The 13000-nt window shown below is 36.3% G+C and overlaps 1 protein-coding gene across 1 annotated transcript; it reads left to right on the top strand.

Moving 5' to 3' along the window:
* Window positions 1-767: 767 nt before the first annotated feature.
* Window positions 768-1753, top strand: TAS2R4 (taste 2 receptor member 4; the record flags this gene model as incomplete). Its single annotated transcript, XM_079151483.1, is given in 2 exon segments — window positions 768-1130; window positions 1132-1753. Coding segments are annotated over 2 exon segments (897 nt in total). The 5' UTR covers window positions 768-855.
* Window positions 1754-13000: the final 11247 nt, after the last annotated feature.

Genomic DNA, 13000 nt, shown 5'->3' with positions numbered 1-13000 from the left:
CTGAAGTAGTACTGTGTATCTCACAACAGAGTACTTTCATCGTCAGTTGAATGCATAAAGGGAGATAGCCACATGTGATCTAAGTATAGATGCAGATTTATAAAGGAAACAAATGAAAATCCTGACTTTTTTTCTTACACAAAAATAGAATACAGCAATTGATAGTGGCACAAATTTTGTATATGTAGCAGATGAGGGAATGCAAGATAATTATCATGGAAAGATGGGAGCAAGAAAGACTGTCTCAAAGAGGGGTTCTTGAACTTAATTTATTAGACAACAGTAGAACACTGTAAGTGTTAAGGGATAAAGGAGTGGCACTGGAAAGGTTCAAATGGCAGCTGGAGAAAATAGCTACAGCAGCCACAGATTCCAGAGGAGAGAGAAGTTGAATTGAGGTAAGCCATGCATATGTGGTTGGAAGGTGGGTTAGTAGCAGTGAGGCATTAGGATTTCTACCCTCATCTGTGGTTTCTATGAAGAAAAACTGGTGTGAAAGAGTGACAGAAACAATGCTGGACTAGATCTCTCTGATTTGTATTTGAAGACCTTGGAGTCTATTTTGACTCCACCCTCTGGCCTTCCTGCTCTTGGAGGAATGGACTCACAGATCTACCTAGGCTTGTTTTAATTGGATATTTCTAAAGAAAAAAGTATAGGAATGAAGAAATAGTAATGCAATCCTTAGAAAATTTGCATCTCAGTAAAAGCAGTTGGCTATTAAACTACAAACGGCTCATTTGCTGAGCTGGGGAAAAATAAAAAAAGGAGACATCTCCCTGTCTGGGTACACATTTCAGTATTTCTCCTGCCTCAGCATCAGTGCCATAATTGCTGAATCCTCAATGAGTAACGATGCTTCAGATGTTCTATTTTTTGATTATGATTGCCTCAGTTATTTTTAATTTTGTAGGAATCACTATGAATTTGTTCATTGCAGTGGTCATTTACAGAACTTGGGTCAAAAGACATAAAATCTCCTCTTCTGATAAGATCCTGTTTAGCTTGGGCATCACCAGATTTTTTATGCTGGGATTGTTTCTACTGAGCATTTTCTACATCATCTCTTCAGATGCTGAAAGGTCAGTTTCCTATTCCACACTTTTTCTATTATGTTGGAGGTTTTTAGACTATCAGTCTCTGGTTTGTGACTTTGCTCAACAGCTTGTACTGTGTGAAGATTACTAACTACCAACACTCAGTGTTTCTCCTGCTGAAACGGAATCTCTCCCCAAAGATCACCAGACTGCTGCTGGCCTGTGTGCTGATTTCTGCCTTCACCACTCTTATGTATGTTGTGCTCAGACAGCTATCACATTTTCCTGAATTTGTGACTGTGAGAAATGGCACCTTATTTGACTTGAATGAGGGCGTCTTGTCTTTGGTGGCCTCTTTGGTTTTGAGCTCATTGCTCCAGTTTATCCTTAATGTAACTTCTGCTTCGTTGTTGATACATTCCCTAAGGAGACATATACAGAAAATGAAGAAAAGCTCCACTGACTTTTGGAACCCCCAGACTCAAGCTCATGTAGGTGCTATGAAACTAATGGTCTACTTCCTCATTCTCTACATTCCATACTCGATTTCTACCCTGCTGTGTTATCTCCCATCGAATGTGAAGATGGGTTTGGGAGTCAAAACCATTTGTATGGTTATTTCTGCTCTTTACCCTCCAGGACATTCTGCTCTCCTTATTCTCACACATCCTAAACTGAAAACCAAAGCAAAGAAGATTCTTTGTCTCAACAAATAGTGGAATTTCAGCTGTAATCATTGGCTGGAGTTACCCATGGGCTGGGAGCAAGATTTTCTGCTAGCAGTTTTTCTATTGGTTTGAAGAAGTTATTTTTGTGTTTGTAATTCTGACATCTTATGTCTTTGAGTGCTTGTGTATCAGTTAATTTTGCATTTTGTTTTTGCCAATATTTTAAGGTACATTCTTAAGGAACTTGTTTGAGGTATTACTTATCATGTATTTTGCATGTTTTTTTACATTTTTGGATAATGAAAATCACCCACTGGTTATTGAAGTATGATGGGAAGTTCCCCCAAATTAAGAAACATACTCTGGTGCATATGATGAATTTTTTGTTATTGTTTAATTGAAGAGTCTTAAGAGAGAGTACAGCAGTATGTGAGTAGTCACTGAGAGTCAGAAGACAGGCTTAAGGCACAGTAAGTTTGAACAACAACAACAAAAATTCAGTGAATGTAATGGGGTTAGACAGAGAAAAGTCCTCACACTTGCTGGGTGACAGTGATCACTATTACTACCACGAAACCTAGCACTGAATTTCTAGGCTGTATCTAGAAAGGAGGAAAAGGTGAGTTGATAGGTGGAGGGAAGTGATTAGTATTAAAGAGGTCAAATTCAGAATGGTTTCAAGGATCTCAAATACAGAGAGCTAACTTGCTTGGTCAAAAGCAAGTTCCAAATGTTGAAATCGACACCATGTGAATGCAAATTTACAAAATACTGTCCTCACCATGCAATATGGAATTTGGTATAAAGCCAAGGGGAGCCATTGGACTGATATGGGAGTGCTGACTCTGGGCAGATTTATTTCAGTAGTGTGTTCATTTGTGCAGAGCACAGTTCTTCTGTAGGATAGCACTGTTTCTGGGGTTGTAACAATAAGACTGTGGCTTCAGAGGAACAAGGATCTGAAGATAGGATATTGACAGCTTTTGTAATGGGCATTGAGAATTAATTATATAGTTTTTTAAAAAATAAACTTGTGTCTCATTTATAAAATGCTGATGTAGTATTTACACCCGTCGAAATAAATCAATCTTCAAATTTCTCAAATTGCTTGTCTTTTCCTATTCTGGCCACCAGATTCTTGAGCGCAATATACAGTAAATATTACCTAAACCAATATTTTATAGCAGGAAAACTGTAGGTATTTGTCATATTGAAATCTTAAGATTGAGGGACAAAAGGATTACTGAGAGTGTAGTGTACTATATGGCATAAGAACTCTAAATGAGTGGCAGAACCCATAATGGGCCCCCCAATACCTGTTATTTTTCCTGTCTTTCATAGTAATCAGTTTTTTAGATGTACAGTTTTAAATGATATCTGATAGCTTCTTATAAGTAGGTGTTATATTGCCATGTGATCAAGCTATGCCAATAGAGAGTGAGCCAAAGTAATGTTAAATAGTTTCTAGGTGTGACTCTAGAATAGGCATGACTCTCTCTTCCTCTTTTACTGTTTTTTTTTTTTTTTTTTTTTTGGTCTGTGGACTCAAATGCCAATGTAATATTGCCCATCCTGGACCATGCTATTGAGATTAATGCTTGGAGATAGTGGTGTTATTACCCATCTTGGAATTGGCTGCACGGTTCCTGACATGATGGAGTTGCCATACCAGCTCTGGACTGTTCATGGTGAATTTTGGGATGATTGTTCATGAGAAACAAACATCTTCATGCTTTAAGGCACTGTGCTTTTAGTCTCTGTTACTTCAGTAAAATAATTTATACTTTACCATAACATATCTTTGTGATGAAACAATACATAATTATTTGTCTTCTTATAGCCAAAGAACATTTTTATATGATCCACTAAGTAAAATATAATAAAAACATATATGGAGTGTGATACCAATTTTGATAAAATAGTGCATTTATAAAAAAAAGCCTAACAGAAAATATATAAACATTCAAACAATAATTATTTTAGGTAGAAATTATTGAGTAATATTTTTTATATGTTGTGAGTTTTCTGTATTGAATATTTAATGCATTGTAATCAGTAAAAGTACTTTTAAATACATACAGTATGTACAGTCTGTTTGTCCATCCATCCATCCATCCACCCACCCATCCATCCAAAGTTCTGTCCATTATCTTTAAAGAATAGATAGGTTCTAATGTCAATATGCAGTTTCTCCTAAGACAGGTAAGTAAACAGCCTTTCTTATGTTTTGTTTGGATTCTTTTTCTTGTACAGTATTGACCAAATTCTGCTGACTTGTATCTTGATTATCCTACACTGTCTTCTTTTTACCCTTCAGAGTTGGATATGCCATCTTTGTAGCAGGACTGTGAAGAAAGACTGCTTGGGCACTGCCTCAAGTGTTCTGTGGGTCCGGTTTTCAGAAGAACTGTGTAGGCTTAGAGTTTTTGTAGTTCCAATATGTTCTGTAAATACTTACCATTAAGTGCTTATTAACTAGAAGTTAAACAAATTAATTTGATTTTTTTTTTGAGATGTGAAAATTTATAGGCTTTCACATAAATCCTATATCTCCCTCTATTCTCTGCCTATTGCAGGAGAAGAAGGTGTTTAAACTCTGTTATCCAGAATCATACCCTAAGCAGAGGGTGGGTGCCAGGTCAATGCCTGAATTGTGTCATGAAGTCTTGAAATATCCACTGTGGTAGCCCTAACTCTGGGTCATGCCATCAGCTTTTAACTGCTATAGACCCAATGTGTCTGAGCTGCATTTTCACATGTGACTGTATCAGTTCATCACAACCTTTTGGTAAAGTAGATATTATTATGCTCATTATGTAGTTGAGGAAACTGAGGCACAAAGAAGCTATGTAAATGGTTCATAAGAGTAGAACTAGGAAGGGGTTGGCCCTTCCTAGATTCCCTAAATTCCAGTGATTTCCCCACCATGTCACCAGGGGGATAGAAAGACACATAGAGAGAGGAGAGTGGGATGCCAAATTAAACAGACTTATATTCTAGGACAAGAGAAAATCTTCAAAAAGAAGTCTGAAGCAGCTGGTCTGCCATCTGGAGACTCACTCAGAACTGCTGATGTTCTCACAGGGGGGTCAGGATGCAGGTCTCCTGGGTACTGTTTCCTTAGTGGAAGTGAATTTCATGGGGTCACATAGACTCTGGGCTTTCAGGCCTTGACATTTATATGAGATATTTTTAAAATGGAAAAGTAGTAATACTGAAGAAGAAACAATTTAAAAATTTATTTTGAAAGCTGCTACTTGGGAAGTAAGACAGCAATGCAAGCTGATGGCAAAGTAGAAACTATTCCTGTAGGAACAAAATGAAAATTCTTCAAAGTTTCTCTGTGCTGCTTAAATTTCATTTAATCACATATGGCTTTGGGTTTTCCTATTGATGAACCATTTTTAATTTTCAAGAAAGAAAGAAGGAAAAAAGAAGGAAGGAAGGAAGGGATTTCTAGGAAGGAGACATTAGTCTTTTAAAGCATGAATTGAAGGTTGCTATTAAGATTACTTCAAATACCAGATGAAATACCACTTAAATAATATTTCTCAATAATGTCCCTTTTCACAGGTTATAGCTGGATATGATCCACTAGTCTAGCCTACTAGTTCTCAAAGAGGTGAGAGCATGGTAGAGTCCGTTGGGAATTATTCTTTTCCTTTTTTTTTACCCCCAAATTTCATATGCCCTATCTCCTATTTGTTCTGATGGGAGTAGAAGAGGTATGTGTAGTTTGACAGAATTTCCTAGAGATTTGGATATTGTGGTCTAAGGAAAGGCACAGTTAGAGGTCTATGTCCTGACCGTGCTGCGTCCAAGAGAATAGCCCATGGCCATTTTATCAGTTGAGGAAAAAAGTGTGAAAGGAAAGTCCATGTATGCATGAAAATCTCCCTGTCAGGGAAATCCAAAAGAAGATGAAGTAAGTTAACAGGGGTGGGAAGGGCAAGGAAGGGGAGTTGAGAAGGGAACAGACAACAGCAGGAGAAAGGGCACAGTCTGTACACTCTCCTCTCCACATCTATTTTGGGTTGAGGTGTGTGGTTCTAAACATGGCTTCCGAACTGCTTGATTATTCTGTGGATTATGGCTAGGTGGGTACTTAAACTGAAGGAAGTTAAGCTTCACTTTCTCGATGGCTCCCCAAACTTTGCTATACTCATTCCCTCCCTCATCCCAGAATTTCAAATTTATAAAAGCAGATGAAAATAGCTCCCATTCTCTCATCTGCAAAGATAATGTGCTTTTGCTCTGTTCACTTTCTCTGCCTCTGAGTAATGCTGCAGCTGCTCATCATGTTCTTCTTCCTCAAATGCTGTGATTCTGGCTGCACTCAGAACCCTGGACGGTGTAGTTGGTGATTCCTCCTACCACTAAAAAGAATGAATTCTGGTACCAAGGAAGGAATGCTGAGCAGTGAGCAAGAACCCTTCCTATTTCTAAAGCAGTGGGGAGGAACATGGAAAGACTGATTTTGTGTACATTTGTAATTTTTGTTCCTATTATTTGTGCTTGATCCATTCAATTTCTGAATATCTGTACTAATATAGCTCATTTAGAGAATCAGTTTGCTCAGGTGAACAGCTGCTCTGGGAGTTGCCTCTGTGTCACCTAGAGGCAAGATAGGCACAATCCGGAGAAGCATTCAAAAAGACTGTGTGAGTATAGGAATACAAAATGCCTGAAGAATGGCCAAGATATGTAAGGGTCCTGACTCATGGTAGTCATTTAATAAGTATTTGTCAAACAATTGGTGAATGTACTTTCCCTTCTTATAACACCAGGCCCCACTGTTCAGGTTCTCAGAAAAGAATCAAGCTGTGGAAAAGATTTCCTCCCACTCTGTAGGCTCTCTTCACATTCTTGATTATATCCTTTGCCGAGAAAGCTTTTTAGTTTGAGTCCATCCCGTTCATTGATTCTTGCTTTGACTTCTTGTGCTTTGGGAGTCTTGTTGAGGAAGTCTGATCCTAAGCCGACATGATGAAGATTTGGGCCTACTTTGTCTTCTATTAGGTGCAGGGTCTCTGGTCTAATTTCTATGTCTTTGATCCATTTTGAGTTGAGTTTTGTGCAGGGTGAGAGATAGAGGTTTAATTATCTCCAAAATTTATAAGAACTTACAAAACTTTACACCAAAAATACAAAGAACCCAATCAATAAATGGGCCATGGAATTGGACAGACACTTTACAGAATAAGACACACAGGCAATTAATAAATATACGAAAAAGTGTTCAACATCTCTAGAAATTAGAGAAATGCAAATTAAAACAACTCTAAGATTTCATCTTACTCCAATTAGAATGGCTATTATCAAGAACGCAAACAATAATAGATGTTGGCATGGATGTGGGGAAAAAGGCACAATTTTACATTGCTGGTGGAGTTGCAGATTGGTGCAGCCACATATGTTCCTACTCAGACTGCTTGAGGTGACCTGTTCCTGTGTGCCTATTTCTGCTCATCCAGAGCAGTGGTTGGCTTCACTGTCTCAGTGGCTTCCGGCTCCTGGTATCCAGGCAGCCTGTTTGCCACTCCCCTTAGTGCCTTCTACTGCATGTAGATCGTGATCCCGGCCCATCCCCATGCCTGGAGGCTGGAGTTTTGGTTTCTTCTGGCATCTTTCAAGGTCATTTTCATTTCTTACTCTGGGTTGACTTAAAGCCTTAAAAACTGTTGACAGAAAAAAACAGCATCCTCCACTCCATATGAATCTGTGTTGTTTTTATGTATTGCAGTTCAGTGCAGGAACCTGATTGCCATTTGCAGTGTTTTTGTTCTAGCATGCTGATTCCCCTTTTTAAAATTTTTGTTTTTTAATGAAAGCATAATACTTGTACATATTTAGGGCATGGTGTGATATTGCAATACGTGTATGGAGTGTGTGGTGATAAAATTGCCATTTCTTTGTTTGGTGTCTTCAAGCTCTCCTCTTCTCGGCCTTCATAAAATATATTATAGGTTACTGGGAACTCTAGTCACCCTGCTGTGCTTTAGAACACTAGACCTTATTCCTCCTAAATTGTGTTTTGATACTGTTATCCAACCTCTCTCCTTTTTCCCCACCACTGTACCTAGTTTGCAAAATTATCATTCTAAACTCTTCTACTTTGAGATCACTTTCTCAGCTTCCAAATATGAAGGAGAACTTGTGGTATTTTTCTTTCTGTGTCTGGCTCATTTTACTTGACATAACATCCTCCAATTCCACGCTTATACTGTGACTGAGAGGATTTCGTTGTTTTTTCATTTCTGAATAATATTCCATTTTCTTTATTCATTCATTGATAGATACCGCCATTGATTCTATATCTTGGCTACTATGAATCATGCTGAAATAAAGATGAGAGTTCAGGCATCTCTTGATAAGCTGCTTTCATTTCCCTTGGACAAATACCTAGAAGGGTGATAACTGGATTATTTAGATCTACTTTTAGTTTTCTGAGGAACTTACAAATTGTTCTCCACCATGACTGTACTAATTTATTTTCTCACTAACCGTTTACAAGGGCTTTCTCAATATCCTCACCAGCTGTAGTTGATTTTTTGCTTTTTTTTTTTTTTAATATAAAAAAAAGCTATTCTGACTAGGGTGAGATATCTCATTGTGGTTTGGATTTGCATTTTCCTGATGTCCATTGATGTAGGATATTATTTCACATAATTGTTGGCCATTAGTATTTCTTCTTTTGAGTAATATCTGTTCAGATCATTTGCTCATTTTAAAATTGGGTTTGTTGGTTTTTGTTGTTTTGTTGAGGTTTTTGAGTTCCTTATATATTCTGGATACTAATCTTTTATCAAATGAATAGTTTGCAAATATTTTCTCCCTGCCTGTAGTTTGTTTTTCAACTCCATTGATTGTTTCCTTGACTGTGCAGCTGCTTCTTAATTTGGTATAATCCTATTTGTTTATTTTTACTTTTGTAGCCTATGTTTTTGGCGTCTTATTCAAAAAGTCATTGTCTATACCAATGTATTGAAGTAGTTCTCCTGTGTTTTCTTCTAGTATTTTTCATAGTTTCAGGTGCTAAACTTAAGTCTTTGATTCATTTTGAGTTTTTTATATGGTGAGAATTATGGGTCAAAATTTACTCTTCCGCATATAGATATCCAGTCTTCCCAGCACCTTTACTGAAAAGGCTATCCTTTCTCCAGTGTATATCATTGATGACTTTGTGGAGAATCAGTTGACTTTGGATATGTGTATTCAGTTTTGGAATCTTTATTCTGTTCCATTAGTCTATGTTGGTATTTATGCTAGTACCAGCTATCTTGGTTGCTATATTTCCTGTAGTAGGTTTTAAGATCAGGTTCTTTTGCTTAAGATTGCTTTATTTGGGATCTTTTGTGACTGTATGACATTTAAGGATTTTTATTCTATTTCTATGAAGAATGTCATGTTTCCTTTTGTTTGTTTTTTGTTTTTAGAGAGATGAGATTTTGCTCTTGCTCTGTTGCCCAGACTGACCTTGAACTCTTGGGCTCAAGTGATTCTCCTTTCTCAGACTCGCTCATAGGTAGGTCTATGGGGGCACACCCTGCACCCACTGGTCACACTGGTTTTTGGTGGTGGTTATAGTGAATCTGTAAATTGCTTTGGATAATACAGACATGTTAACGATATCAGTTCTTTTTAAATTTTTTGACAGCAAAGACATTTAATCTGTTGATCATTTTGGGTAGTACTGACATTTTAACAATGTTAGTTCTTTCAGTTCATGAACATGGGAAGTCTTTCCATTTGTTTGTGTATCTGTTTATTTCATCTGTGAACACGGAAGTTTTTTCCATTTGGTTTAGTATTCTCCCATATCTCTCATCAGTGTTTTGTAGTTTTCATTGTAGAGATCATTTACTTTCTTGGTTAAAATTATCACTAGGTATTTTTCTTTTAGTTACTGTGAATGGGCTTACTTTCATGATTTCTTTCTCAGTGAGTTTATTGTTGGTGTATAAAAATACTACTTATTTTATATGTTGATTTTATATCCTACATCTTTACTGAATTTGTTTATCTGTTCTGGTGGAGTCTTCAGGTTTTTCTACATTTAGTATCATGAGGTCTGCAAACAGGGATAATTTGATTTCTCCCTTTCCTTTTGTTTCTTTCTCTTTCCTAGTTGCCTCTTGGACGTCCTTGTCTTGTTCTAGATCTTAGTGGAAACCCTCTCAGATTTTCCCCATTCTGTATAATGTTGACTGTGTTTTTGATATATTTTGCTTTTATCATGTTGAACTACATGATAGTTTCTTTTATCATGAAGGAGTGTTGAAACTTATTGAATACTTTTTCTTTGTCAGTTGAGATGATCATATGTTTTTTGTCTTTAATTTTATTGATGTGATGTATTATGTATATTAGTTTCTGTATTTTGAACCATTCTTGCATTACTGAAGTGTCATTTGATCATAGCTCATGATCTTTTTGATGTGCTGCTGGATTTGAGTTGCTAGTATTTTGTTGGGAATGTTTGCATCTACATTCATCATGTCATATTGACCTATATTTCCCTTCCCTTCTCCCTCCCCCCCCCCCTTTTCTTTCTCTCTCTTTCTTTTTTAAACTGTTTTTTTGGTACCAGGGATTGAACCCAGGGACATAACCACTGAGCAACATCCCCAGCCATTTTTATGTTTTATTTTGAGACAGCATCTTGCTAAGTTGCTTAGGAACTTGCTGAATTGCTAAAGCTGGCTTTGAACTTGTGATCCTGCCACTGCCTCCTGAGCCATTGTATATTTTTCTTTTATTGTGATCTTGTCTGATTTTGGTGTTTAGGTAAAACTGCCATTATAGAATGAGTTTGGAAGAGTCCCCCCCTTTCAACTTTTTGATACATTTTGAGAATAATTGATATGAGTTCTTCTTTAAAAATTTGATAGAGTCAGAGCCCAAAGTAGTGGTGCACACCTGTAATTCCTGTGACTCAGAAGGATGACAAGTTCAAGACCAACTTTAGCAACTTAGTGAGGCCCTAAGCAATTTAGTAAGACCCTGTCTCAAAATAAAAAAGCCTGAGGATGTAGCTCAATGGTAAAGTATTCCTGTGTTAAATCCCCAGTACCAAAAATACAAAACAAAACAAAACAAAACAAAACAAAACAACAACAACAAGAACAAAAACAACAACAAATGGATAGAATTCAATAGTAAAGTGAGTCCTGGACATTTCTTTTTATTTTTGTTGGGAAACTTTTTTCTGATCCAGTTTTATTACTTGTTACTGGAATTTTCAGGTATCCTGTGTTTTCATGGTTTGATTTTGGTTATGTGTCCAGAAATTAACCCATTTTTTCTAGGTTTCCTAATTTGCTGCTTTAGTTGTTATATAGTCATTTTTATCTTTGCTTTATGAAACTACTGTAATATGAACATTTGTTCCCAATTGTGTCCCATAATTCTCAGAGACCTTTTCATTTCCTTTAATTTCTTTTTCTTTTCTTTCTTTTCTTTTCTCTTCCTTCTTTTTTTCTTTCTTTCTTTCTTTCTTTTCTTTCTTTTTTGTCTGAGTTAGAAGATTCCTCTTCAAATTCAGAAATTCTCTCTTTTCCTTTTTTGCAGTATAGGGGATTGAACCCAGGGCCTCCAACAGGCTAGGCAAGAAGTCTATTGCCGAGTCTGCCACCCCTGCCCAACATTCTTCCACTTGATCTAGTGTGTGATTCAGACTTTTCAGTTAGGTTCTTTTTATCATCTCTATATCTTTGCTGAACTTTTCATTCATATCATGAATTGTTTTGTTAATTATCTTTAGCTATCATGTTTTTGAATTATCTCTCTGTATTATATATCTTATCTCACTGAATTTCCTTAGAATCATTCTTTTGAATCCTTTTTCTACATTTTGTCAATTTCCCTTTCTTTGGACTCTGTTGACAGTTACTGTGTTTCATTTAGAGGTGTCATGTACCTTGTGCTTTCATACTTCTTGTGTCCAATAATTGATATCTATGCATCTGACTGATCAGTTGTCCTTACAACTTGAAGACGTATTGATGAGCAAGGACTGAGGAGCAAGCAACATACTCCTGAAGAAGAATGACAAGTGGGGGACTTGTTCTGCCAGTTGGCAAGGCTTTTTTTTTTTTTTTTTTAAACCTAATATGGTAAAGTATACTATTGATACAAGAATGAACAAATAGCCCAGTAGTGTAGAATAGTCCAGAAACAGACCATGCTTATATAGACACAATATCTGATAGAAGTGGGATTATAGGTCATTGGTTAAAGCATTGATTATTTAGTAAATGATGTGAGGACATTTGTCATTCATACAAAAAAATGACTTAAAATCTCTACACCACAAAACTACATCTGTGGCTCTTTAAAGACTTGTTGACAAAACTTTTAAAAGTTGAAAAAGAAAATAAAGGACAATGTCTGTATAATTTGGGCATATGAAAGTTTTTTAATTAAAAAAATTTTAATATTATTTATTTTTAAAAATTTAAATTTGTTCTAATTAGTTGTATATGACAGTAGAATGCATTTATACATTTTGATAAATCATTCATAAATGGAGTATAATTTCTCATTTGTCTGTTTATTCACATTGTAGGAAGGGTTTCTTTTATGAAAAAAAAATGATAAATTTGACTGTTAAAAGTAGCCTTTATTTATCATAAGTCACCATTAAACAAAAAGGCAAGCCACAAACTGAGAAGATACTGGCAATCATTTAACTGAAATATTATTATCAAATATATAAATGCCTACAAAGTAATGAGAAAAATCTGAGTGGAAAAATGGGCAAAGGCATTTCACAGAGAAGGAAATACAAATGACTCATTAATATATGAAAAAGAGATTCACCTCAACAATCAAGGAAATAGAAAACAAACTGCAATGAGATTTAATTTTAAGCCCTCCAGATTGGCAAATTTCAGCATTTGCTAAAGTGTGAAGCAGGATGTTGTAGATCAGTGGAAACATGCACAGGAGCGGGCAGTGTGAACTAGCATTCCCATTTGGGAAAATGGCTTGTCATTGTTGAAATTTCACCTAGTTATTCTGGCTTTCAGGTACACCCTGTAGGAAATGCTTGCTGCATACAGCCCATGAACCATGTCCAAGGGTGCTCAAAGCAGCAATGTACATAGTAGTAAAAACTGAAAACAGCCCATAGTTTCATCAAGACAGTGGATAGCTCATGTAGTGGAGTATTATGCAGCTGCATAAAATAATTATACCTAGCATATTAATAGGAATAGCTTTTAGGAATATCAAGTGAGAATATGAGAATATTGCAGATGTTTATGTAATATGTCATTTTTATAAAGATTGGTT

The sequence above is a fragment of the Sciurus vulgaris genome, assembly GCF_902686455.1.
Source record: "Sciurus vulgaris genome assembly, chromosome: 8".
Classification (NCBI taxonomy): Eukaryota; Metazoa; Chordata; class Mammalia; order Rodentia; family Sciuridae; genus Sciurus; species Sciurus vulgaris.
This window is presented reverse-complemented; position numbering and strand designations above follow the sequence as displayed.